This window comes from Lemur catta, chromosome 19 (assembly GCF_020740605.2).
Source record: "Lemur catta isolate mLemCat1 chromosome 19, mLemCat1.pri, whole genome shotgun sequence".
Taxonomy (NCBI): domain Eukaryota; kingdom Metazoa; phylum Chordata; class Mammalia; order Primates; family Lemuridae; genus Lemur; species Lemur catta.
Genome location: NC_059146.1, coordinates 6,992,514 through 7,019,304, shown reverse-complemented (window position 1 = coordinate 7,019,304; position 26,791 = coordinate 6,992,514). Strand labels below are relative to the sequence as shown.

General features: G+C 39.6%; 1 protein-coding gene across 3 annotated transcripts; it reads right to left on the bottom strand.

The window, feature by feature from the left end:
• Nucleotides 1-4,178: 4,178 nt before the first annotated feature.
• On the bottom strand, nt 4,179-26,787 carry REST (RE1 silencing transcription factor). Of its 3 annotated transcripts, XM_045531692.1 has the most exons (5): nt 25,937-25,958; nt 23,484-24,387; nt 17,692-17,775; nt 9,227-10,161; nt 4,179-9,103 (listed from the first exon to the last, which is right to left on the bottom strand). In XM_045531692.1, the coding sequence occupies exons 2-5, from the start codon at nt 24,376-24,378 to the stop codon at nt 7,907-7,909; spliced, it is 3,111 nt and encodes a 1,036-aa protein (XP_045387648.1). In that variant the 5' UTR covers nt 24,379-24,387; nt 25,937-25,958; the 3' UTR covers nt 4,179-7,906. The 3 variants fall into 3 exon arrangements, with proteins under 3 accessions (XP_045387648.1, XP_045387650.1, XP_045387649.1); XM_045531694.1 differs by lacking the exon at nt 25,937-25,958 and adding an exon at nt 26,734-26,787 and having other exon boundaries at nt 4,179-10,161; XM_045531693.1 differs by having other exon boundaries at nt 4,179-10,161; nt 25,937-26,006.
• Nucleotides 26,788-26,791: the final 4 nt, after the last annotated feature.

Here is a 26,791-nt window from a genome sequence, read left to right as displayed (position 1 = left end):
CAAGAGACTGTTCAACAAAGGAGAACAATGTGTGACTGTCCCACTTACCCACTAACTCCCCCGTTGGGCATGGGGTAAGTCACTTCTAGGTACAGTTGCTCATTTGTTAATTGAAAATACTTTTTTATTAACTAGATCTGAGGACATGATTAGGTTTGTACCCCTATTTATTGCTGAACAACCAACTGCTTCAAAACTTGCTGACTTTAACCAAGCATTTATTTGTTCCCATTCTTCAGTTTAGCAATCTAAACTAAAGCTCAGTGGTTCTTCTGGTCTTTGGGGACGTGCATTTGCAGACAGGCGGGCTGACCTCACGCACAGAAACTTCATCTGAGATAGCTGTAACAGTTGGAAAGCTAGACCTTCTTCCAGTGGTCACTCACTCCACCTGGGGTCTCCGCCTCAAGTAGGCTAGTTGAGGCTAGCTCACAAGGTAAGTGTTCAGAAAGCAGGCCTGGGAATAGAGGCTGCAAGGCCTCTAGAGGCTCAAGCTCAAAGTCAGGCAGGGCTCCTTCTGCCCCATTTTATTGGTCACAGTCAGTCACAAAAGCACCACAGATTCAAGTGAATGGAAGGGCTGCCAAGAATTCATGGCCACTTTAACCTATATAAGGTTTCAGTTGTACTGATCATCTTGAGGCAAAAACATGCTATCTGTTCTATCAACCTACACAAAGTGAACCCAATGTAAACCTATCAAATAGGAAATTGAATGCTAATTTAAATTTACCTCAGCTGTCTGATAAACATAGCTGCTCTATCTCTAAGGAAAGGAGGGGAGACAGGTTGTGGACTTTTCATTTCATCATAAATCCTCTAGGAATATTTTGCTTTTAATTATGTGTACTTTGTACAAATGTGTTACTTTGGTAAATTTCAATGAAAAAATAATCCATTCAGATTCAATTCTTGACTATGTCCTCCCCACCCCTACAAGCAGCGCTTACACTAGCAGAAGGCTCTCAGGCATTCACCTACCTTGGCAGTCCCTATGTTGGGACGGTAATGAGAACACAGAAATGAAGGATCATTATTATCTCAAGTATCTATGGTTCTCCAAATAGGAAAAGAGGACAATCGTTTGAGGCAAGAATCCAACCTCAGAGTTCTGAGGCCCTATACGCTCCTTTCCTGGCTCCATAACCAGAGAAAGAGGTGGGGTGACATGTGGTTGGAAGTCATTTCAGCGCTGGCTGTCTGCCACGCATTTCTTGATCTCTATCCACCCACCCCCACGCCCATTCCAGTCCTGCCAGAGCGTAGTGGGCCCAGGCTTGGACGGGACAGAAGGCAAGGAGCAGGGTGAGTCATATAGGAGGTCCCTTTGTTCCTAAGCCAGTCTTCAATTCACTGTTTTCCTAGAACCTTATACTGGGGATTTGATAGTGTTGAAACCCAAAAAGAAACTATTTGAACTGTCCCTACCAGTTAGTATGAAAACTATCAGCAAAGTGAGAAAAAAAAATAGATAAGAAGTTATAAAAGATGATCTTAAAAGCTTTATGAATTAATTTCATCATGTATTTATAGAATTATTAAGTTTAAAGAGGCCACTTACCACATTTAATGAAAGTGATCTGCCAGGCTTTGAAATCACATCTGCCAAAGTCTGAGGGAATATCCTGAGATTTTTCCATGCTCTGCTATAAAGCACATTTCCCATATATATAAGCACAGCCCAGAGGATCTCCAGAAAGATCCTTTCCTCCGGAGATCGCTGACTTGAGAAACCAAGGCCCTGAAATCTCCAACTTCATGTCAATGGAGTAGACTAACCTAGGGCTGCCCGCCTGCACGCCATCTGCCCACCAGACACAACTCTAGCCAGCACCAGTGCAGAATTTACGGGAGGGGAGGGAATACATGTGCACACATGCCCTGCAGATAAGGGGAACACAAAAAAGGCACAGAATGAAGACAGAAAATACCTATGACTATTATTGCTATCAGTGCTTTCCTGCTGTTGCTGGTCAATTAAAAAAAAAAAAAAGGAAACATGGCAGGAAAGCACCTTACATTTCATGAAGTTTAAAAATTAAGCAAAATACAACAGTGTCCACCAGACAATAAGTGGATAGAAGCCCATGTTGAGGACATTTGTTGCTTTCACCACTTCCTGCTTTCTAGAGTCTATAGTCTGTTATGTTTCCACCACTCCCTATTGATTCTGGGACACTGGGGGTCACGAGCCAGCTACAAGTGTCTCCAGCTTAAATGATATATATATTTTTTTGAGACAGAGTCTCACTCTGTTGCCTGGGCTAGAGTTCCATGGTGTCAGCCTAGTTCACAGCAACCTCAAACTCCTGGGCTCAAGCAATCCTCCTGCCTCAGCCTCTCGAGTAGCTGGGACTACAGGCATGCGCCAACATGCCCGGCTAATTTTTTCTATATATTTTTAGCTGTCCAGATCATTTCTTTCTATTTTTTAGTAGAGACAGGGTCTCGCTCTTGCTCAGGTTGGTCTTAAACTCCTGACCTCCAGCGATCATCCGGCCTCGGCCTCCCAGAGTGCTAGGATTACAGGTGTGAGCCACTGCGCCCGGCCTCAAATGAGATTCTAATAAGTGGATAAGATGGGACAAACAGCAAGGCATACAGCACAGAAGGGTCACTGGGCCCAAGAGCTAAGGACACTTTCAAATAAATCGAGAATGAACTTTACATTATGATACATTCTTACAGTTCTAAGAGCTACCCACATAATAAATGGCTTATCTAAAAACGCCAGCTTATGCTATCTCAGATCTCCACATAAGCAGAATCAGATTATATTTTACCCCAGTTTACCTGTATCTCAAAAAGGTGAAATTAATCTGCCAAATGCTGGTAAGCTTCTTATGGTCTTCAGTAATGTAAACTGGTGGTTAGACGTTATGATAGATAGATGCCAATTTGTTATTCATCATTGCTTCTACGTTTAAGAAATGCTAAATTAAACATTCCAAATACATCTTCTGTGTAAAAGAAACTTCAACATAAAGGTTCTAAGAAATGGTTAGCATTAGCAAATGTAAAAAAAGTTCTGTCTTAAAAACACAAGAACCAACAAACATAACCTGTACCGTTTTAAGAAATAATTTATGGGTACTATGAACCATTCACTTAACATGGTTCCCATTCTCAAAATACTTTAACCATCAACCAATTTTGGCAGTAAGGATGTCACAGATGTAACAGACATTAAAGTGATTAGACCATGATACATCCTGCTATGGTATGAATATGTCCCCCAAAGTTCATGTGTTGGAAACTACCCACAACACAAGTGTTGAAGAGGAACCTTTAAGAGGTCTCCCTGCTCTCATGAATGGATTAAGGCCGTTATCTCGGCAGTGAGTGCCTGATAAAAGATGAGTTTGGCATCCTTCCCTGTCTCTTGCACACTCTGTCGCCATGCGATGCTTTCTACCACGTTATGACACAACAAGAAGGCCCTCACTAGGTGCCTTCCCAGCCCCAGAACTGTAGGAAATAAACCTGACTCTCGTCAATCCAAATAGCAAACATCCCTTCTTTGGTGACTTCTGGATCTTCCAGGTCAATGCTGCATCAAGATGAAATTCCATCATGTTGTTTTGATGCTTTGCATAGCCAGAGAGGTTTCTCAACTTGCTCTCCCCTCTCAAAACTGCACAAAAATACTTAAGCCTTGCTCTACTGTATGTTCTCATTAACAAAGGCAGCAGACCTAACTAAGATCGTTTAACCCTTTCCCTTAGGTTTCATTTTCTTCTCAGAGCTCCATTAAATACAATAAAATCTTACAATAGTGCCTGGCATTCAGTGTACATTCAATGTAACTCAACTTATCTTCTCTTCAAAATATTTTCTTCCAATTTTGAATTAAAATTTACTAAACCCCAGCCTGCTACTAAGAAGGAATACACATATTAAAACTATTAGGGGGACCTGTGGCTGCTAAGTATTTACCATTTAAAACCTTCTGTAAATTACCCGGTTTCTCCCCCAACCTCCACCTCTCAGAAAGCAACATATGTTTAGGAGTACTCATAGGATTGTTACCCCAAACAATAAAAACTGCTGTGGCCTTTCTACCTACAGTGGGTCACATGAGGAAAATAATCTTGAAAATTATTAATACACTCGCAATTCCAGCAAAATAAATTTGGCTTCCTTGGTTCTTGATGTACCAATAATAAACAAAGGCATCATGCTTTTTAAAACTTTATTTCAACATAACTATGCTTACAGAAATACACTCATATTGGTTAATAGAATGCAAGTTTAACTTATTCTACACAATTTGGACCAAAAACTTGGTACATGGTTTAAAATTTAAAAAAAAAGATTTGCAATCTGGTTTATTTTCATCTAATACAAATGTATAAAAGATCCATCAAATGCTGCTAAAGGCGGCAGCAAGAACCTTGAGAAATTTACCTTTGGTTTGCCTCAGAAAAATAACACGTATTGCACTGTATAAGTTTATAAATTGGTGCAACAAAACATTGTTGTAATGTTTCAATGCCAGTTTACAAAGTACAATAACTCATGGATGTGGAAGGGGATGGGAGCCTATGTACACATGTGGAACAGTAAAAGCTATCTGATTTAGTTAATATTGCATGTAGATTGAAAATCTACACAAACCAAGATTCAGATAATTTCTTCAATCTGAATTAACACTATCAGCTCACTTCATCTGCTGAGGTCAACAAGGAAACTCGGCACACTAGCTGTATGTTTTTCTGACTTATGCAAGAAAGAAGAAAATTAAGTTTCTTCCCCAGCCTTTCAGTCCAGAATTGACAGTATACTACAGGCAAGGTATTCCTTCCATTGTCAACATTCATGCAATAAGGGGTAACATGCAATGAGGTCTACTTGGGTTTTAATTTATATCAGCACTCATATGCAAAATAGTCTCCAAAGTTAATGACCACATGACTTTAGAAGTGACTCTTAAAAAAATAAAATGGCCCTTCTTGGAAGACTAAAGCAAAACATCCAGCTATAGTTATAAGAAGCCTTATCAAAAAAAAAAATTGCAGCCCCTTGTGAATTACACCTCAATAAAAAAAGTATCCCCAAAATAAGCAGCTCTGAATAAAAGAAGAAAAATATAACTTAAAATATCTTGAAAACCAATGTGAATACAGGTTCAAAAGATAGTTAACAGATTCATTTTCATAAGACTACCTAGGATTAAGGCTTATACTGTATTCTAGTATTTCAAGTTTATTACTAGTTACTAAACATCAATTTACAAATACATGTTCATTTTTTTGTTCCTTTATCAAAAGGGAAAATTCTAGCTTCAATTCTATCCAGTGAGAGGGAGAAGGGACTAGAAAATAAAAAAATTCAAACAGTTCCATGCAAATAACACATTTTTCAAATGGAAGAACTTCAAACTGGACCAGAAGAGTTCATATTGCTAATATACTTTTCATTGAAACAATTTTTAGTAAGTACAAATACATGGCATTAAGGTTCAGAACCTAATATAGGCCTGACAATCAAGTCATTATTTTCTGGAAGAAAGGCCTCAAGTCCCAATCCATTTCCAGTAACAATGCTTTTACAGATCAATTTAATAATAAGGGGTTTAATTTCCTTCATATTTTTGTTTTTAGCATCCTAGTCTTAAAGACTAGATTAGAAATTAGTTCAATTCCCCAGAAGGCAATTTTTTTTCTTTTGCAGTATGGAAGAATCCACAAAACCTCTTCCCCAAATGGATTCCCAATATCTAATCTGTGCTTACGATGAATCTTTTTCTACATAATGTAAACTGTAACTTAGGCAAAATCTAGCCACGAACATTAAACTAGTTGTTAGAAAGATTCAACTAGGTTTATAATTTAAGTTTTAAAACATAAATATTTGCAGCTTGATCTTTTGTTGACAATGATTGTCGGAGCCTAGAATTCAACATTTACAAGTTCCCATTCATGCACACAAAGCACACAACATTATCATACAACTTACTCCTCACATCTTGAGAGAATCTTCTGCTTTCTTAAATCTTTGGCCTCCCAGTCAATTCCAAGTCCAAACAACTTTTTGTTTTTGTTTTTGTTTTCCTTTTCCAAACAACTTTTAACTCAGACTTCTCTCTCAGATTTTTAACAAGTTTTCCAACCACACATCATTAACGTTTTTCCTAATCTTTCATGCCGTACTGCCAAAATCTGATACCTACCTCAAAGAGATCACCAGATTAAAAAAAAGTAAATGAAATATAAAGTGGTTACATCAAAATAGAATATGGGAGGTCAAATTCAAGATTCCCTATTGGGATTATACTTTATTTTACTGCAATGAATAACTACTATCAGTAAGAAAAATCCTATGTTGGATTCTTTCATAATCTTTGGCAACTGGCCAAAGAATCTAGGAAAAAAAGTTTTGGAGTACACGCCCTTTATCATACAAAGTGCCCCACAGAACACCAGTATAACTGTAATTCATTTGAGGCCTCACCTGTAGAAAGAGGCTGTCACAGGGACAGCCAGGACACCCACTAGTTTGTGGAGATCCCTGAGAAAGTATGATTTTTTAAAATCTGGACTGTACTTAAGTTTCACCAGCCTTTTTCATTGTATTTATAGGAAGCTGCAGCTGGTCTGCCAGCACTCATGCTACCTCTCTTATCCGAGGGTTGGCTGTATAGTAGCTATGGCTTTGGAATCTCCCAAGTGATATTCTGTAAAAACTTGAAGGAATAATTATGTCTCCTGATTCCAGGTTTGCAATGTCCATCACTTACAGTTCTTTATTCAGTTTAAGTAGCCATACTGGACACCAACCATCTATGAGAAAAGGTTTTCTTCAAAGATATGATTTAATACTCTACCATCAGGAATTAGCTGTACCAAAACACACAAAAAACCCAATAACTGATGGTTGGTGTTTGAGATAAAAATTTGTTCAATATGGAACCTAGTGGTTAATTTACTACAAAATCAAAACTGAGAGCTGTGAATTTACTACATCCATTCAAAATAAATAACTTATACGAAATACAGATTCTGGCATAGATACAATATGTGAAAATCAAAATCAAAGGATTGAATCTGCATGTTTCATTTGCTCACAAACTTGCACACACTATTATTCTGCAAAAAAGACAATTGCAGCAAAGAAAAAGAAAACTGCCCTTTTGCAAACAAGCCTAAACGCATCCCTCCTCCAGAGAGGCCCAAATAAACATGCATATATGTATAAAGTGTTACTGTTCAATACAAATGCTATTTCTAGAAAATATTTAACTGCATAGGTTAAAAAAAAAACACAAAGCAATGTGCAACATCTTAAGCCATTAAAGCACCAAAATAAAACACACCAAAATCACTGTTTTTATGACAATTAACATATACAAATTAGAAATATTGATCAAAACTCAGGAAGTAAATACCTGGACTGATAGAATGTCCATTGTTGGGAGAATTTCTCTTCAATTTAAATGTCTTCTCTTCTCTAAAAAAAGAAATCTTAAAGTGCTAACTTTATATAAAGCAGGCAAATTGTTCAAGTAATTTGCTATTAAGTAAGCCAATTTTTTATAGAGCTAAACAAGGAACTAAAAATAAAGTAAAACATGAAGATAGACATGGAGAAAAAACTGACAAGCTGTAGCTGGACACAGCAACAGAATGCTATCATACCATCTTGGCCATCTCATTTCGATTAAACATATAAGCTAACAGATTTAGGTTTATCTGCTGGTTTAGTACACTAACTCCCTTGGATTTGCTAAAATGTATACAATCAACAATCAATAGGTATATATAAAGTCCTAAGGAAAAAAATGCCACTTAAAAATCAACAGTGGACACTAATTAAAGCAATCTTAAAAAGTTGTCTACTATTATAAATGGATATAAAATGTAATAGACCTTACAAACTAAGAATTGAAACCTTGCCCACAGTTTCATCACTCCTGTCCTTGAGCTGCTTTTTCTAGGAAGTACACATTAACCAAATGGCGATTGAGGTGTTTGCTGAAATCTTTCTCCTTTCTGAAAGAACGATCGCAGAAGATACAGACAAAATCTCCCTTGGACACTTTCACTGCCAAGGCTTCCTTTGCATTTTTTCTACTAGTTTCTTGTGGAGCTGGCCGAGCCCCGTGCAACCCAGAATCATCACTACCCTCTGACATGTTGTCACTGAGGTCACTTCCATCATGACTGTGTATGCCTTCGTCTTCATCGATTTCCTGAGACTCATTTACTGCCATGGTAATAGGAGGTGATGGCAGAGTAGTTTTGGACACTGCTTCACTTTCTTCTGTTGGTGGCGGAAGGAGCAATGGTGAAACTGGTTCTTCAACTGCTGAGTCTTTGCAAGAGAGATTCTCTGTTGTGTTCTGATCAGTGTCCATTTCCATTTCGCAAACAATATTGTCAGTCTGATATTTATCATCTGAAGTTTCACCCTCTGGCATATTCAAGTTTTGTCCAGAGGATGAAATGCTGGTGGATTCCTTGATATAAGCAGCAAGACCAGCTAGGCTCTCATCTGCCTCTTCTGCTCCTACTTTCTGAAGAGGGGCTTCCTTATTTCCTTCACCTTCGGAGAATAATTTTTGGTCTTTTGATGCCTCTTCTTTTAAGCTTTCCTTTGGCAGCAGTGGTGATGGTGCTAAGAGATCCTGTGTCCTTGCACTTTCCTTTAGAAGCTGGCTATCTTTCACAGGCACTAAGCCAACTTCAATAAGGACTTGCTCCTTCCGTGTCATTTCACTTTGCATGTTAGACTTTTCCTTCTTATCTTTTCGGAGAGGAGACTTTTTGGGAATTGGCTCCATGTGAAGAGGAGGCTCTAGTGGAGGAGGTGGCTCCCTCTGAGCAGGCTCCTCCTGAACAACCTCCACAGGAGGAGGCAGCCCCATCTGAGCAGGCCCCTTCTGAACAGCCTCCATGGGAGGAGGTATCCCCATCTGAGCAGGCTCCTCCTGAACAACCTCCATGGAAGGAGGCCCCATCTGAGCCAGCCCCTTCTGAACAGCCTCCATCTGAGCAGGCTCCTCCTGAACAACCTCCACGGGAGGAGGCCCCATCTGAGCAGGCCCCTTCTCAACAACCTCCATGGAAACAGGCCCCATCTGAGCAGGCCCCTTCTCAACAACCTCCACGGGAGAAGGCAGCTCCATCTGAGCAGGCCCCTTCTGAACAGCCTCCATCTCAGCAGGCTCCTCCTGAACAACCTCCATGGGAGGAGGTCCCATCTGAGCAGGCCCCTTCTCAACAACCTCCATGGAAACAGGCCCCATCTGAGCAGGCTCCTCCTGAACAACCTCCACGGGAGGAGGCCCCATCTGAGCAGTTTCCTTTTGAACAACCTCCACGGGAGCAGGCCCCTTCTGAACAGGTTCCTTTTGAGCAGGCTTGCTGCTTCTTTTACTTGACTTGTTTTTTAGAGTTTTCTTCTTTGTACTTTTTTTCATGCAGGTATTTTGCTTCTTATTCTCCTCCACTTTGCTGTCAGCCTTTGGCACTTCCTGACTACTTTTGGGTTTGCTGTCTACCTTCTTTTTCTTTTTTGTCACAGGTTCCTCATCATTCACAGGATCACGTAAGGACTGGGCTTCAGGTTCCATCTTCCTTTTGCTTTTCTTGGTTTTACAGAACTTTTCTGAATTACGTCCCGTGTGTACATCCATCTCTTTAGTCTCTGCTGCTGATTTGCGAGTTCTGGTAGTCACCTGGATCACTGAGACATTACTGCAAGCCTTTTTCTCTTTTGAAACATCTCTTTTCTCCCCTTTTATAGACTTCTCATTTTTCTTTCCAGCCACATCCCCCTTTATTTTTATCTGGTCTGTTTCTGTTTTTTCATTGGTAATATTGTTATCAGGTAAGTCAGCCTCTCGCTTTTTGGTTTTCTTTAGTTTCACTTTTGAGACATCCATTGTTTTATTGGGACAAGTAGGATGCTTAGATTTGAAATGATACTGTAGATTACACTTCTTGGAAGCTGCATAGTCGCATACAGGGCAATTGAACTGCCGTGGGTTAACATGGAGCTCTACGTGCTTTTTGAAGTTACTTCTATCTGCTGTTTTGTAGTCACAGTGTGGGCAGTTAAGAGGTTTGGGCCCATTGTGAACCTGTCTTGCATGGCGGGTTACTTCATGTTGATTAGAGGCCACATAACTGCACTGATCACATTTAAATGGCTTCTCACCTAAAGGTAAATAAAAGGTGTCAGAGAAGACATAGATTAAAACATAAATTCAAGATTAAAATATACTTACAAGGAATTGTACATGTAAAATAACCACAAAGACTATTTATTGAAAGACTGTTTCATGCACCTCACATTTACCATATCTACTTGTATAACAATTCTCCACCCCATGACACTGATTCTCAAACCAAGCAGGGGAATAAAATTATCTCAGTCAATCATCATCTTCAAAAAAGTTCATCAATTTAGAGCTCTCAAGCACTATTAAAGAATAGAGATTCAGCTGGGCAGTGGCTCCTGCCTGCAATCCTAGCACTTTGGTGCCTGAGGAGAGAGAAGCGCCTGAGGCCAGGAGTTAGAGACCAGCCTGAGCAATACAGAGACCCCATCTCTACAAAAGAAAAAAAAAATTAGCCAGGCATGGTGGTGTGCCCCTGTAGTCCCAGCTACTCAGGAGGCCGAGGCAGGAGGATCACCTGAGTCCAGAAGTTGGAGGTTGCAGTGAGCTATGATGATGCCACTGCACTCTAGCCCAGGCGACAGAGCAAGACCGACTCCAAAAAAAAAAAAAAAAATAGAGATTCATCAAGAAGTACACAATTATTGGTAAAGTTCAGATGGTCTCTGGATGTAATTTTGGGGCAAGGTTACTCAGAGAAACTAATCAATTTTAAAATTGTTTATGTTTATTTAAAATAAATGTATAATGTAGTAGAATACAAAAATTCCCATAACTTTTTAAAAGACAAACCATGAAAGAGAGGTATCTTTCATTCTGGACTATACTCCCAAATCCTAGGTGCAAAAGTTTCAAAACTGCTTTAGCAAAAGGAAGCAGAAGGAGCAAAGGTTTTTCCTTGAAACTCAACCCTTTTTTCCATCATGGCAAGAGCTGAGTAAAGTTTCACTCAGCAAAATTTCCAGTGCCAGAGTTGCTATTTTAAAGCAAAAATATAAGACAGAGTAATTACTCAGAAAACTTTATTTTTTTCCCCTACCTTTTCTATAAAATGGGCAAAGAAATCAGGTAAACGAGAAGTGGCATACAAATAGATATGGTATGTAAAAATAAGCAAAGTCATAATCACAGATGCATACAAAACCAGAACCACCTCCACCCCCAAATTAAAGGCATAAGAGTAATACATTCTACCTGAATACATACCCATCTAGATCACACTCTAGTAAATATTACCAAATGGTATCCACACCCCACTGGTCCAATGGAATGCATAGTAGAAAAATGGAAATTGACATTTATGAAAATTCATCTCTCAAACATTCTCAAAGTCATATCAAATCTTATTAAAATTTTTCTTAAAGCAAAACTCCGACATTAAGCAAAACCATGTAGATGTTAAGTTTTACATGATTAGAAAATGTCTGGTGATAAAATAATCACAAAAACAAAAACTTATCCAGATATGTCACATTGGATACATAGATAATTGGACAGTTCCTTCCCATGTCCGTTCACTAATAGATTCGATAAATAAGGGGGTTTCTATCAACATGCTACCTTACTCTACATTTGGCTTTATACTGTCCTCTCCAGTGAATGATTTAAATGGTGACAAACATTTGTTTAACATATATAGACAGAATGGAGAAAGACAGGTGTCAGGGTGGCTAAGAACTTGTTCTAGAGTTAGAGTATCTGGGAGACAAAACATGGGCTCTGCAACTTGCTTACTAAGATACTACTGAAACCTCTCTAGGGCTCAATATCTTTATCTATAAAGTACTCTCTAAGCATTGTGAGCTATAAATAATCTAATCCATGTAAACTTAACATCGAGCAGAGAGCAAGCACTCAATATGGCATTACCTGTAATTGCTTACTTTTGGAACCAACTGGTAACTTTGAGTATGGGTAAATAAAAGGGAAGATTCAAATATTTATCCTGTCTTTCCTATATAAACCCTATCTCTGAGTAAACAAAGAGCTGGTGAATGGAGTTTATCTCTTTATGAAAATATTTACACTAATAAAAGAATCGTAATTAAAATATCACCATTTTATAACCACTAATGAATGAGGTGGTCTAAGTAGCAAGCATCAATCAAGGTATAAGCCTCTACCTAAGAAACGCTCAGAGAAAGGGAGGATGTAGGAATTTTCTGTTTAAAATTTAATGTTATAATTTACTCGCCCCATTTGGGTTTTCTCCCCCAATTTTCACTCTGTTGCCATTAAATCTTGTTTAATAGGTTTTCCAATGTATTGGTACCTAGCTGAACATACATATTTTTGCCCTGTACAAATGGTTCCTTTTTCCAATTCTACCTACATTTCTCATCTTTATAAATGTGTCAATTGTCTATTTTAATTCTTCCAAAATTAATTTCTAGGTGTAAGCCAAGTCAAAAGGGGAAAAATTTTTACAAGCTTTGCACATTCTTATCAAGAACAATGTAGAAAGAATGGCAAGGGAAATTTTTAACTAAAGATTAATAGGGGTATACAATGGATTACCAGCAATAAAAATGAAGTTGTTATAATGCAACATGGGATGAACCTCAAGAGCGTTTTATGAAAGAATGTTACAATGTTCTTTGATAGGAGAAGTCGAATAGCATGTGGGGGGAAGACTGACTGGAAAGGGTAAGGAACTTTTCTTACTAGAAACGTTCCATGTTTTGATCCGGGTGGTAGTCAAAACAGATGAAAACAAAGTCACAGAGATGTATATTTAAGATGTGTGCCTTTCCATGTTTGTATATTAGTCCTCGATAAAATATTATTTAAAAACTTATTCTAGGCCGGGCGCGGTGGCTCACGCCTGTAATCCTAGCCCTCTGGGAGGCCGAGGCAGGCGGATTGTTTGAGCTCAGGAGTTCGAGACCAGCCTGAGCAAGAGCAAGACCCCATCTCTACTAAAAATAGAAAGAAATGATCTGGACAGCTACAATTATATATATAGAAAAAAAATTAGCCAGGCATGGTGACACATGCCTATAGTCCCAGCTACTCGGGAGGCTGAGGCAGTAGGATCGCTTAAGCTCAGGAGTTTGAGGTTGCTGTGAGCTAGGCTGACGCCACGGCACTCTAGCCCAGGCAACAGAGTGAGACTCTGTCTCAAAAAAAAATAAAAATAAAAATAAAAAAATAAAAACTTATTCTACAATTCACGAAAAAAACTCTCAAACCATAATATCTTTCGTGTTATCCCAGCTACATAGTCCCCCAATAATAATCAGCAAATAATTGGTAAAAACAAAATAAACATATTGCTGAATAAAATATTTTCCCACCTTAAAAATAAGTATAATAAATGGAGGTGAAACTTGGCAAGTTGTTAGTTTCCTTTAACAAAAACATTCCTTGTGCATATAATGGGAAAACATGCAAAATGAATTCCTATGCTAGCAGGACAGGGGCAACTGGCCGGTGTGATATATATTCAAAAATATCAAAATGGCAAGTACAAACTAGATGGTAGCATTTCCACTAGCAGGTGGAAAGGGAGAGCTCAGGGTAAGGTCGGTGTCTCCAGGACTACTCAGGAGAGGATACCCTAATACTACTAGGAAGAAATACCAATGAAATGGAGAGTAACACAGGATGAGGTTAGTGTCTACATTTCCACTAATAGGCAATTTTCTATTTTACAAAACAAATACTCTGATTCCTCTTAAACTTGGCCTGAGAAGACTCATCCTGCAGATAGGTGTTCCAAGTAAATGACTGATGGAATTTTGCCAAATTTGTCACTTTTCCTAAAATGTATTAACTCAACAGAGCTTAATCTCTTCCAGAAAAAACACAGACTAAGCTCACACGTCTCTTCCCTAAAATACATTCACATAAAGAAACCAAAATACCCAAAGTGACCTGTGAAGATCAAACCCAGACCCTACCCTCATTAGTATAGTGGTGAGTATCCCCACCTTTTACAAAAAAAAAAAAAAAAACCCAGACCCTAGAGAAAATGCCAAATAGTCACTTTATGCAACCCAGTCTAAAGGGCTACCCAATTTGACCAAACTTAGCCTCACTTTATTTCAAGTATTATCAGCAACTGCTATTAAAAGTATTAAGACATAGGCTCTGCTGAAAATAATTCAGCACGCTCATACACAAAACAGACCAACCATTTTTATTTCCTGTTTATGACTCAAAAACTGCTACAATCCAATAAAAGACAATGAATCGTTGTTCTGCTCTCTCAATACAGTGTAGCTACAGTTTCATTACGCTGTGGCCTCTACCTGAGCCACCTTCTGAACCATCATGTTCTAACACTGTTGATAAATGTGAGAGGGTGGGGGAGTCTGAAGACAAACCCTAGGTCTTCTAAATTTGAGGAATGGCTATTAACCTTGAAGTGCTTATCCTCTCTGAGCCTATGTTCTAACCTAACTGGGATTCAGTACCTTCATGGTACTAAATATAGAGATAACAAATAGCTCTTTTTTTTTTTTTTTTTTTTTTTTTGAGACAGAGTCTCACTTTGTTGCCCGGGCTAGAGTGAGTGCCGTGGCATCAGCCTAGCTCACAGCAACCTCAGACTCCTGGGCTTAAGCGATCCTACTGCCTCAGCCTCCCGAGTAGCTGGGACTACAGGCATGAGCCACCATGCCCGGCTAATTTTTTTGTATATATATTTTTAGTTGGCCAGATAATTTCTTTCTATTTTTGGTAGAGACAGGGTCTCACTCTTGCTCAGGCTGGTCTCGAACTCCTGACCTCGAGCGATCCACCCGCCTCGGCCTCCCAGAGCTAGGATTACAGGCGTGAGCCACCGCGCCCGGCCACAAATAGCTCTTTTTCAGTACCTAGCATGCACACAGTAATTAGTAGCTACTACTAGTTATTAAGAGCCTGTTAAAATATTTGCTGTACTATAACAGTAACTACTGAAACATCTTTAAAATATAACAAATAAAATTCAAGACATTTAGCAAACCTAAATAAAATTGTTTCAGGCAAAGATTGTCAACTGGTATAAAACACCATAAACATTTAAACAGTGACAAGACAAAGTATTATTAACTCAATGAAAGAATACAAATATGTCATCATTCTAATCCAGTGACCCAACACTATTAGCAATGGGTCAACCAGATGTGACTTTAAATGAGGTACATCACTTGATAGGTAAATACCAAACATTTAGATTTAATTTCCAGGCCAGGCATGGTGGCTCACGCCTGTAATCCTAGCACTCTGGGAGGCCAAGGTGGGTGGATGTTTGAGCTCAGGAGTTAGAGACCAGCCTGAGCAAGAGCGATACCCCATCTCTACTAAAGACAGAAAGAAATTAGCTGGACAACTAAAAAATATATAGAAAAAATTAGCCAGGTAAGGTGGCACGTGCCTGCAGTCCCAGCTACTCGGGAGGCTGAGGCAGAAGGATCGCTTGAGCCCAGGAGTTTGAGGTTGCTGTGAGCTAGGCTGACACCACGGCACTCTAGCCCAGGCAATAAAGTGAGACTCTGTCTCAAAAAACAAACAAAAAAAGTAGTATATATTTAATTTCCAGTTTACAAGTAATAGGGACAAAAGAAAAGCTAAATGACACCATGAGAAAGTAAGGATACATATCCAGAAAGGGAGGCATTCTACAAGAAAAATGGCCATATTTATTCATGTCTTAGATTCCCTGTCTATAAAAAATGGGGATAACAGAACTCTTACAATCTAAAATAGTTATATGAGGACTAAATGAGTTTAACTCATGTAAAGCTCTTAAACGTTTTATTAAAGGGCCAGAGTATAGCTATCAACAGGACACGATGCCTTCCCTCAACAAAGCCTGAGACTGCATTCACGTTACCCTCAGAGAATGAAACCAGGAAGCTCCCAAAAGTAATAAAACCAGGTTTCTAGTGAAGTGGCACAACTCAACAGCTTAGGAGATTTACAAGGAACAAAGTACATTAACATGACAAGCATGTAGGGTCAAGAAAGGCTAGCAAGCATACTACAGGACACCTTCACAGCTGCTCAAGTAAATCAGAATCTGTTATATAGTCAAATCTTTTATTATTGAGTTAAGGCAGCAATGTCCAATAGAAATATAATATGAATCACATGTAATTTTAAATTTTCTAGTAGTCACATTACAAAAGTAAAAAAGGAACAAGCAAAATTAATTTTATTACTTGTTTAAACCAATATATTGAATAATTATAACACATGATACACACGAAAAATAGATATTTTTACATTCTTCATACTGTATTATAAAATACATATCTGAAGTTATGTATTTTATAAATCTCAGTTCAAACTAGTCATGTTTCACAAGCTCAATTAGCCACATATGGCTAGTGGCTACCCAACTGGACAACACAGACCTAAGGTAATTATTAATTTAAGGGAGTTGGGTCTACACAGACTTTTTTAAAGATCAAGATCTTAGCCCAGCCGGGCGCGGTGGCTCACGCCTGTAATCCTAGCTCTGGGAGGCCGAGGCGGGTGGATCGCTCAAGGTCAGGAGTTCGAGACCAGCCTGAGCAAGAGTGAGACCCCGTCTCTACTAAAAAAATAGAAAGAAATTATCTGGCCAACTAAAAATATATATACAAAAAAAATTAGCCGGGCATGGTGGCTCATGCCTGTAGTCCCAGCTACTCGGGAGGCTGAGGCAGTAGGATCGCTTAAGCCCAGGAGTCTGAGGTTGCTGTGAGCTAGGCTGATGCCACGGCACTCACTCTAGCCCGGGCAACAAAGTGAGACTCTGTCTCAAAAAAAAAAAAAAAAAAAAAGATCTTAGCCTACTTTCCCCAGTAGGACGTACATTCTACATCTGGAAGGAGAGTATTCTGATTAGAAGTGGTGTTCACCAAGGGTACATCAAGGGCAAAATGAAATAATTACCCATTCAAGATCACCAATGCTAACATTTACTTTTTTACTTGGCCACTTACTACCTTGATAATAAGGACCAATTCTGAGCGGTGATCACGACTGTTTCAGTCACTGGACTGGCTCAATCTTCCACTTGTGATAGTTCTGAGTTTTTAGTACAGGTTAATGAATTGGCATCCTGGATTACCTGTCATTTTCTTTTCTAAGTCAAACTTCTGTAAATCAATCCTCAAAAGCCTTGTCAATTCTCAAAACAGAACAAACCCAAATTTCCAGACCTGAGACGCTAAGAAGGAATCCCCGACACGAGGCAACAGCACACTATGACACACGGCGTTATACTGTTAGGGGGAATATGAGAGGGCAGGGGTTCTTCAGAAAGGATGAGCCAGGCTTGGTCTACGTTAGTCATTTTTACTGGAGTCATGGACCTCTTTAAAGATCTGAAGAAAATTAAGGATCCTCCTCCCAGAAAAAGTACACCTGCAAATTTACATTCAGTTTCAGGAGTTCCACCTATGGATTCTATGTTAGGAATCCCATTTAAATACAGGTCCACATTGACAGAACACTGACTTTTGTTTTAATTCTAATTTCTAAATTATATTAAAAATAAATCATAAATAAATGACTCAGTTACAAGTCTAAAAGAACTTCTTTATAATGGTCATTTACTGAAAATGGTAGAGAAGTTTCCATTTCTTACCAACCTGAATGAGTACGCATATGTCTAGTTAGATGAGTCTTCTGAGAACTTGAGTATGGACAAAGTTCACATTTATATGGGCGTTCTCCTGCAAAATTATGATGGACAGTATTAAAATGTAACAAAATAAGCCAAATACAATTCTCATTAACAAAGTAACGATATTCAATGCTGAGCACTTTTTAACATGGATTTTTTTCCTATTCCTAGCAAAAAGGTAGATTTATCATGTATTAAAAATGCAGAATTCAATATATGTAACAAACTTTTTTGTACCCCCATAATATGCTGAAATTAAAAAAAAAAAATCCAAAAAAAAAAAATTAGCATTAAGGCAAAAAAAAAAAAATGCAGAACTATCGTTTAAAAAATCTACCCAAATTTTCTGATGCCATTGCTTGAGTAATTTTTTTGATCCTTGTAAATGATCTACCATTTGAAATTGTTAGCTTAAAGCAACAACCCTTCTGAGTGGGGATGTTGTTGCTTTAAGCTAAAAATTCAAGTGGCAGATGTATTACACCATTTATAAAATAGGTCATCAAGTGTAACATTATGAAAGCCATAAGGACTAAGAGCAACTGAAGTAAAGATGAGGCCACTGATTTAGTACTAAAGAATTTAAGACTGAAAGGCAGGACATGTATATTCTTTTCAGACATGGACTGTTAATAGGTTTTAAACAAAATAGGTTTTAACAAAAGGTAGCCAATTTGTTTCCATACAGTCTCTGGACACAAAATAATTATGACCTTGGGAAAGTTACATAAACACCCAGCTTCCTCATCTATAAAAGTACCAGTACCTTCATTTCCTGTAATTGTGAAAATTTAAATTAGATAATATATGCAGAGTATTTAACACTGCCTGGCGCACGGTGAAGCCCTCAATAAATATCAACTATTAATCTTGTGATACAGTAACACATCTGTCTAATAAAATGGGACAAGAAGCTATGGGAAAAAAAAAGAATGGTAATGAGTGGGAACTGTGCCTGGTAACTATTTTGCTATAATTAGCTATTATCGATAGACTAGCTGTAAAGAGCTGGTAGCAATATAATGCCTACCTTGGGACCTGGAAGAATTAAGATAGTTTAAAAATGTTACTGTACTTCTGTTAAAAAAAAAAATATATATATATACACACACACACACACACAAATAGCCAATAAGCACATGAAAAGATACACATTATCATTAGCCACAAGGGAAATGCAAATCAAAACCACAATGAGATGAAGACTTCATGCCCACTAGGATGGCTACAACCAGAAGGACAGATATTAACAGTATTGGTGAAGGTGAATACGTGGAGAAATTGGAATGTTCATACATTGCTGGGACTGTAAAATGGTGTATCTAGTATTTGGAAAATAGTTTGGCAGTTACCCAAAAGGTTAAATATCAGTAAAAATAATTACCATACAGCCCCAAAATTCCACTCCTAGGTACATACCCAATACAAATAATGAATGTCCACATAAAAACTTAAACATGAATTTTCATAGCAGCATTGTTCATAATAGCCAAAAAGTGGATACAACCCAAACATCCATCAACTGCAGAATGGATAAACAAAATGTTACATATCCATACAAGGTAATATTATTTATCAATAAAAGGAAAAGAAGTACTGTACATATGACACCATGCATAAACTTTGAAAATGTGACACTACACAAAAGTAGGCAGTCACAGAGGACAGCATATTTTATGATTCCATTCATATGAACTGCCTATATCAGTCCAATCCGTAGTGAACCATATGATATATAAATTGTATGTCAATAAAGTTGTTATAAAAATGTTGATGGAAGAAAAAATTATATACCACTGCAGATTAACGAGGAATCTATTAAGGATAATTTACTTTTAAATTCTTGAGAGATTACTTTATCTGTCCAGCTCCACAAACTAGGCATAACTACTCTTTTAGAAAGCATTGATTTTTTAGTTACACATACAGGTAAAAATGTTTTCTTTCAAAATAGAATTTGTCAACTGCTTAAATAGCAAAACCACAAAATTAAAGAGTCCAACTTGAATGAAAGTAATCTCCAGCTCCTGTGTCCACCACAACCACCATGACAATTACTGTAGAATAAAGAGATTTTTGAACTTTAAGTGGTACTTGTATGTGACCTTGGGCACATCACTTCAGGCTTTCAAATCTAAAGCCTTTCTCTCTGTAAACATGGACTACTACAACAGATACTATTTTCTTCAATGGATTGTTCTAAAGATTAATATATAACAGAGACAGCACCTAATTCTGGGTACTGGATAAGGAATACAATAAACCCATTAAGTGAACCTGAAAACTAGGCTACCTAATACCGCAAGTGGAAATGAGAAGTGATTCCTGCTGTCATTTCTTATGTCTACTCTTCAGTCCTAGAATTTTCCATAAACATAATTTTCAGAACTATGCATTTAATGCCAGAGATACTCAGAATTTACATAATCAAAATATTAACCTTCAACTTATACAGCACCAATTTGTTTTTAAAATATCTATTTTATACACACACATAAAAATCATACTGAAGTTAAAACCATGGGGGAAAAAAAATCTTTTCTTTTTTTTTTTTTTTTTTTGAGACACAGTGTCACTCTGTCACCCAGACTATAGTGCAGTGGCATCAGGCTAGCTCACAACAACCTTAAACTCTTGGGATCAAGCAATCCTCCTGCCTCAGCCTCTCGAGGTAATTTTTTCTATTTTTAGTAGAGATGGGGTCAACAAAAAAATTTAAATGGCAAAAAGTTGAGTTCTCCGTTTAAAAAACCTTTACATAAAAATCAGAATTATAGACCAACAGTGAAATTTTCCCATTCTTTCTATTTTCCATTTTTTCCTTCTAAAAACGTTCTTAAATCAACAAATTTAAATTTACTGTTGAAAACATTTTTAGTTTCTTGGGAAAACTGTTAAATTATTCAGTAACCCAATAGTTTTGAGGTTATCAAAAATACAATTGACCAGCCAAGCATCCCAGCTACACAGTAGGCTGAGGCAGAAGGATTGCTTGAGCCCAGGAGTTCAAGACCAGCCTGGGAAACATAGGGAGACCTCATCTCTAAAAAATAAAAAAAAATTACAATTGACAAAAAAAACACCAAAATTTTTTTTTTTCTTTTCATCACAGGAAAGAACAGGGAACACCAAAATTTAATAAGACAAACACACTGGGGTACTAATCCTATATGTTGACTTATATGGTGGTTATGAGTCTACAGTTGTCTCTTGGTGTAGACTAAGGGGGGATTGGTTCCAGGACCTCCTGAGGATATCAAAACTCATTAATGCTCAAGTTCCTTATATAAAATGGTGTCATTTTTGTGCATAACCTACACAAACCCTCTCAAAACTTCCTGTATACTTTAGGTTACTTATAATACATAATACAATGTAAATGCTATGCAAATAGTTGATACACTGTATTGTTTAGGGAATAATGACAAGAAAAAAGTCTGTACATGTTCAGTACAGGCACAATCATCCTTTTTTTTTTGGAACCTTGGTTGGCTGAATCTGAGGATGTGGAATCCATGAATACAGAAGACCAACTGCATACATTTGTAAAAGTATGTAAATTCATTAGGGTGTTCACATAAGTCATACACTTTACCATGTGTAGTAGCAGTAGCTACCTGAATGCTATACATTATTGGCAATTCTAAATTAGGGCCCAAGGTTTTAGAAAAAACTGTTAAAAGAATATGAAATACTTTATGGATGAAATATATATGATATCTGGGATTTTTTTTAAGAATTTGTAGGTGAAGGTCAGGCAGGTGGCTCACACCTGTAATCCCAGCACTCTGAAAGGCTGAGGCAGGAGGATCACTTGAGGCCAGGAGTTCAAGACCACCCTGAACAAGAGCAAGACCCCATCTCTACAAAACAATAAATAAATTAGCCAGGTGTGCCTATTGTCCCAGCTACGTAGAAGGCTGAGGCAGGAGGATCGCTTGAGCCCACGAGTTTAAGGTTGCAATGAGCTATGATCATGCCACTGCATTCTAGCCCAGGCTACAGAGCAAGCATTTGTCATGCAAAGAAGCTCTGTAGGTGAAATTAGTTCGGTCTACAGTTTGATCTAACAGTTTGTCTCAACAGTAATTAAGATAACTTCATTTCCTATGCTATGTACCTTCTGTCACATGTGAATTTTACTTATGAAATCAAATAGTTTCAAAACATGGAGACAATCACTGGTTACAACAAATTCTAAAGAGACTGCAAATTCTTTTACTGTACTAGATTTTAAAGCATTCAACACATGACCCATCTGCTGGGGCTTAGAAATCTTGTTGCAGAGGTCTTTCTTATAATGGAATTTCACCCATAAGTTTTATTAAGTCTACCACTTACGCAAAGCAGTATCTACCCCTTCTCCAGTGTTCTCTTTACCTATGGAGTTCAGTCCTGCAGAGTGCCAACTTCTGCAAAAGGGGACCTGACGCAAACAGCACCCCACAGCCCCTTTTCACTTGTGACCCAAAGAGCAGAGTACTAGATTACTCTATCCACTTTGTTCAGACCCTTCATCATACCTCAGATGGACCGATTCTTACCAGGAAAATGTAACAGAAATGTGAAAATTAACTACCAACAGTTACAAACATTACTTTGAAAAATGAGGTCCCTTAATTACAAATATTGAAAAGCCAATTTAAAAGTGAATTAAAAGAAGGCAATATATGCAACCAAAACATTTGTACCCCCCTAATATGTTAAAATTTTTAAAAAGTGAATTTAAGGGGTCCTGGGAAGAAATGAGAAGCAACTGCTAATAGATAAGCATTTCATTCTGGAGTGATGAGAATGTCCTAAAATTGATTGTGGTGATGTTTGTATAACTTTGTGAATACACTAAAAACCACTAATTGTACACTGTAAGTGGATGAATCGTATGGTCGTGAAGTTTATCTCAATAAAGTGATTATCTTTAAAAAATGATTGAAACATGCCAAATGGGATAAATTATTGAGTGTAGGTGAAGAGTATATATTATGCATTGTGGTATTCTCTTTACTTCTGCAATGTTTGAAATTTTTCATATTTTTTTAACGTTTCAACTTTTTTGATAATTGCACTTACAGACTAGAAACGTCCTCTGATCTGTATGCATTCAGACAGGCTGAACATAATTGTTTCCTCTCTGAAAAACAGCTCCATTTTCCATATGTGCGTTTGCTTTCTTAGGAACATAGTTTCAACTGGTGGTAATCCCATCAATCTTTTAAAAACTAACTGCTCAAATTTCTAGGTTTTGGGGACAATGACAAGTTGTTCCATTTAGGAACCCAATCCCACAAGTCAAATATTTCAAAGTTTGAGGATTTTGTTCAATAAAGCTAGGCAAAGTTAGTCATTGGGTTTTCCTTTTTTTATCTAAGCCCTCAGAGTTCCTTTCAGCAACTACACCGTATCTCAGGTGTGCTCACTGTCACATAAACACATCTAAAAACTTCAAAGCAATCTGATTTAGTGAAATGGTCTATCTCAAGTTGTTAGGATATGTACTTTAGAAGAGATCTCTTCGCTGTTCTTCTCAAATAACTCTCAGTGCTTTACATGTTACTTCACTTAATCCTCCAAACCCATATATGTTGTTACTCCATGGAGAATGTGCAACAAAGAGGTTAAATAACTTGTCCAAGGTCACAAAGATAGCAAATAACAGAATCTGGATTTGAACCCAGAGTCCCACTGAGTTCTCAAGCACCACCCAATTAGCAATTAGAGATGAGAGCTGAACTTACAGGACTAGAAAGTTTCTCTTACCTGTATGAGTTCTAACATGCTGAACATAATTGTTTTTTCTGTCTGAAAAATAGTTGCATTTTCCACATGTGTATACTTTTCTTGGAAAATGGTTTCTCAAGTGTTTCCTCCAGTGATACTCGCTTACTGTTGTATATGTACAAATGATGCACTTATAGACTCGCTCATTATCCCCAGCTCTGGTGTGGTGTTTCAGGTGTGCAGTATAGTGATCATATCGATTGGTATTGTAGCCACAGCGGTCACAGCGAATGGGGCCCTTGGAGAAATCTCCCTCTTCTGGAGTGGAAGAGCCAGATTCCCTGGCTTTTGCTTGTTTCTCTGCACTTTCTTCCACAAAAAATTTCTTGGCACTGTGAACTCTAATGTGATGCACAAACTGTTCTTCAGATTCTGCTTCATACTGGCATGGCTTACAGCGAAAGGGTTTGGTCTTCAAGTTCTTGCATTTGTCCTCTCCTCCAGGTGTTTCTGGAGGAAGATCTTTATTTGAGCTGTAAACTTCTGAGGCAGCTGATGCCTCAAATACAGGCTGAGGTTCTACAACACTGAGTTCCAAATTTCTCAGTTCCATGTTTTCCAGTCCATTAGGTTCACCTTTTATTTCAGGAGACTCCTCAAGTCCTTCTCCATCACTGTCTGAAAAGTTGTTATCCCCAACAGGCATCAATTCTGCCATCTGTCTTTCTTCACCAACCAGGTAATCACAGCAGCTGCCATTTACTTCCCCAGTTAAAGCCACATTTGCCAGCATGATAAGCTGAGGTGCAGCCAGTTCAGCTTTGGAGAGGTCATGCAAGTCATACATGTCGTTAGGCAACGCCATGCCAATACTGCCACTGCCAGTGAACAGCCCTCCTCCTCCAGAAGACTGCCCCATTACCTGGGTGGCCATAACTGTATTCTGAATTTTGAAAAACAAAACAAAACACAAGAATACCAGTTTAAACACAACTTTTACTGGCCAAAACAGCACTGTAATTCTTCATAACTTAAAAAAAAATACTTCTCAATACAACCTTTAAAACTCAATAAGCTTCATTAACTACTAATGACAAACCTTTAAAATATTTTTAAGTCCCAATTCTCTTTACAGCAGTTACCCAAAAAATTTCTACTACCCCTAGAAAAAATTCTGCAAATTGTTTGACAACTCATTCATCAACTAGGTCTACCACTGGCATGCAGTCCCTAAAGCACTTTTAATTGTTCTGGTAGAGGAAAAAAGTAATCTTCATTTTTAAGGTTAATTAAAATTATTTTAAAAGTTCAGTACACGAGTAATCCAACTTCCCCTCAACTTCATTAGTTCCATGGTCTGAATCAGCAATCCACAAGCCTGAGCATTTATTAAGTACACAAACACATCTAGAAAGTAGAAGCCTGTAATAATTGTTCAACTTAACTGAATTTCATATGAACTTGACTAACACCAAAAGAAAAAACTACTGTTGAAAAAGTACAACTTGGTCCCTTTTAATTTTTCGATGACTCCACCAATTTAAGAGAAAAAATATTATGGACTCCTTTTTCTGTGAAAAAGGAAATCTGGTTTACTCAAAACTTCACAAGTAAAGAATATTTTTCAAACCCTCTAATAAAATAATCGTACAACCCAACTGGACAACCAGCAATTTTCTTGCATTGTGCTTGTTTTGGCCTACTTGGCCTAGTGGAAGCCATTACAAGATCACCTTCTTGGAAAACAAGCTGGGCTTTTTCAATGGTCTTAACCACGTTACTTTCCCATCTAAAACGTACCATTCTCAAACGAAGTGTTCTCTTCCAAATTAGAAAAAGCAAGATAAGTGGCAAGTACTAAAAAAGTCAAGTTAACCCAAAAATACAAAAAGTAATCCCTTTCACCCAAGTGTATAAACACAAACCGGTTTACTTCTAAGTACCAACAAAAGTTGGAACCAAATGCCATCACAGAACACAGAGGGCAAAAGCTGTCCTAGGGCTTAACAGCCCAAGCTACTCGGTAATTTACCCCAACATCCACTTTTCTACTCCCCCCACCCCCAAACCCTACCTCCCCTAAAGGAATGTTAACATTTGTCAGGAAGGCCGTCCAAGCACGGCCCGAAAGCCCAACGTGTTGCACGAATTCCTATGTGCTGCTGCCACCAGCGCCTACCTCGGCGGCGGCATTCCTAACTGAAATAGGCATTCGGCCATTTTCTCAAAATACCAAACACAAAGCAGCTCTTTGCAAACTCGGGCGCTCTCGCTTCCTCTCGGCTCGGCCCGCTCACCGCACACATCTACACCCCAACTCTCGGGAGTTGCCCCAACTCTCGTCTTAAAGCTTTTCCCGTGCTCCCCAACACTAAAACGGGGGGAGGCGGGCAAGGTCGGGGCGCCGCTGGGCCGCGGCGAGTCTTTCCCGAGTCCAGGCGGCCCCCTCCCCGGCCTGGGGGCAACAGGCTGTAGAAGGGACGGAAAGTTACCGCGTAGCCGGGGTCCGGGCCCTTCCGATCGCCCCGGGGCCCCTCCGACCCCCCCCGCCCGACTGGCCCTCGCGGAAGACCCGGAGACACCACGGGCGCCCTCCGGAGGCGTCGGGCCCCGAGCGCCGAGGGGGCCCCCACGCGGGCCAGCCGCCGCCCCCGCGCCCCGGAAGTTTGCGAACTTCACTCCCCCACGGCGCCCGGCCGGACGCGCGCGGCGGGGTGGCCGGGCGCGAGGGCGGCGGCGCCGGCGCGGCCGGAGCGCAGAAATCGCTGTCCAGCCCCGCCGGCGGAACCGCCCGGGCCCCGGGGCTGACTCAACCGGCCCGGCCGCGCTCAAGGGCGCCTTCCGGCGAAAGGGAGAGGCTGGAGGGAGGGGGTCGGGAGGGCCGCGGAGCTGCGGGGGGACCTGGGCGCAGGAGAAGGAAGAGAGGGAAGTTTCAGGACTAGGGCCCCGAGCAGCTCCGCTCTTTGGCCTCAGAAGACCGGACTTGGAGAGGCGTCCGGGCCCGCGCAGAGGCGGCCGCCCGGCCTCCAGTGGGGATGGGGTCCCGGCGACGCGCCGCTCCCCACGAACGCCCCCAGCCCAGCCCCTGGGCCGCGGCGGTGTAACCCGATCCCACTCGGCCGCCCGCCCCCGCCCGGCGCGGCGGCCCCGCCGGAGCCACAGTATCTGCAAATCAGCCCTGGACAGCGCCTCGCTCCGCGTCCTTCCGCGCCCTCCCCCTCCCGCCGCCGCCGCCGCCCGGCCGGCCCTCCCCCACCCGACCGAAGCCCCAGGCCCGCGCCGCGCTCACCGGCCTTCCCGGCGAGGCGGGGCGGGCTACCCGGCGTCGCCGCTCCTTCTCCGACTAC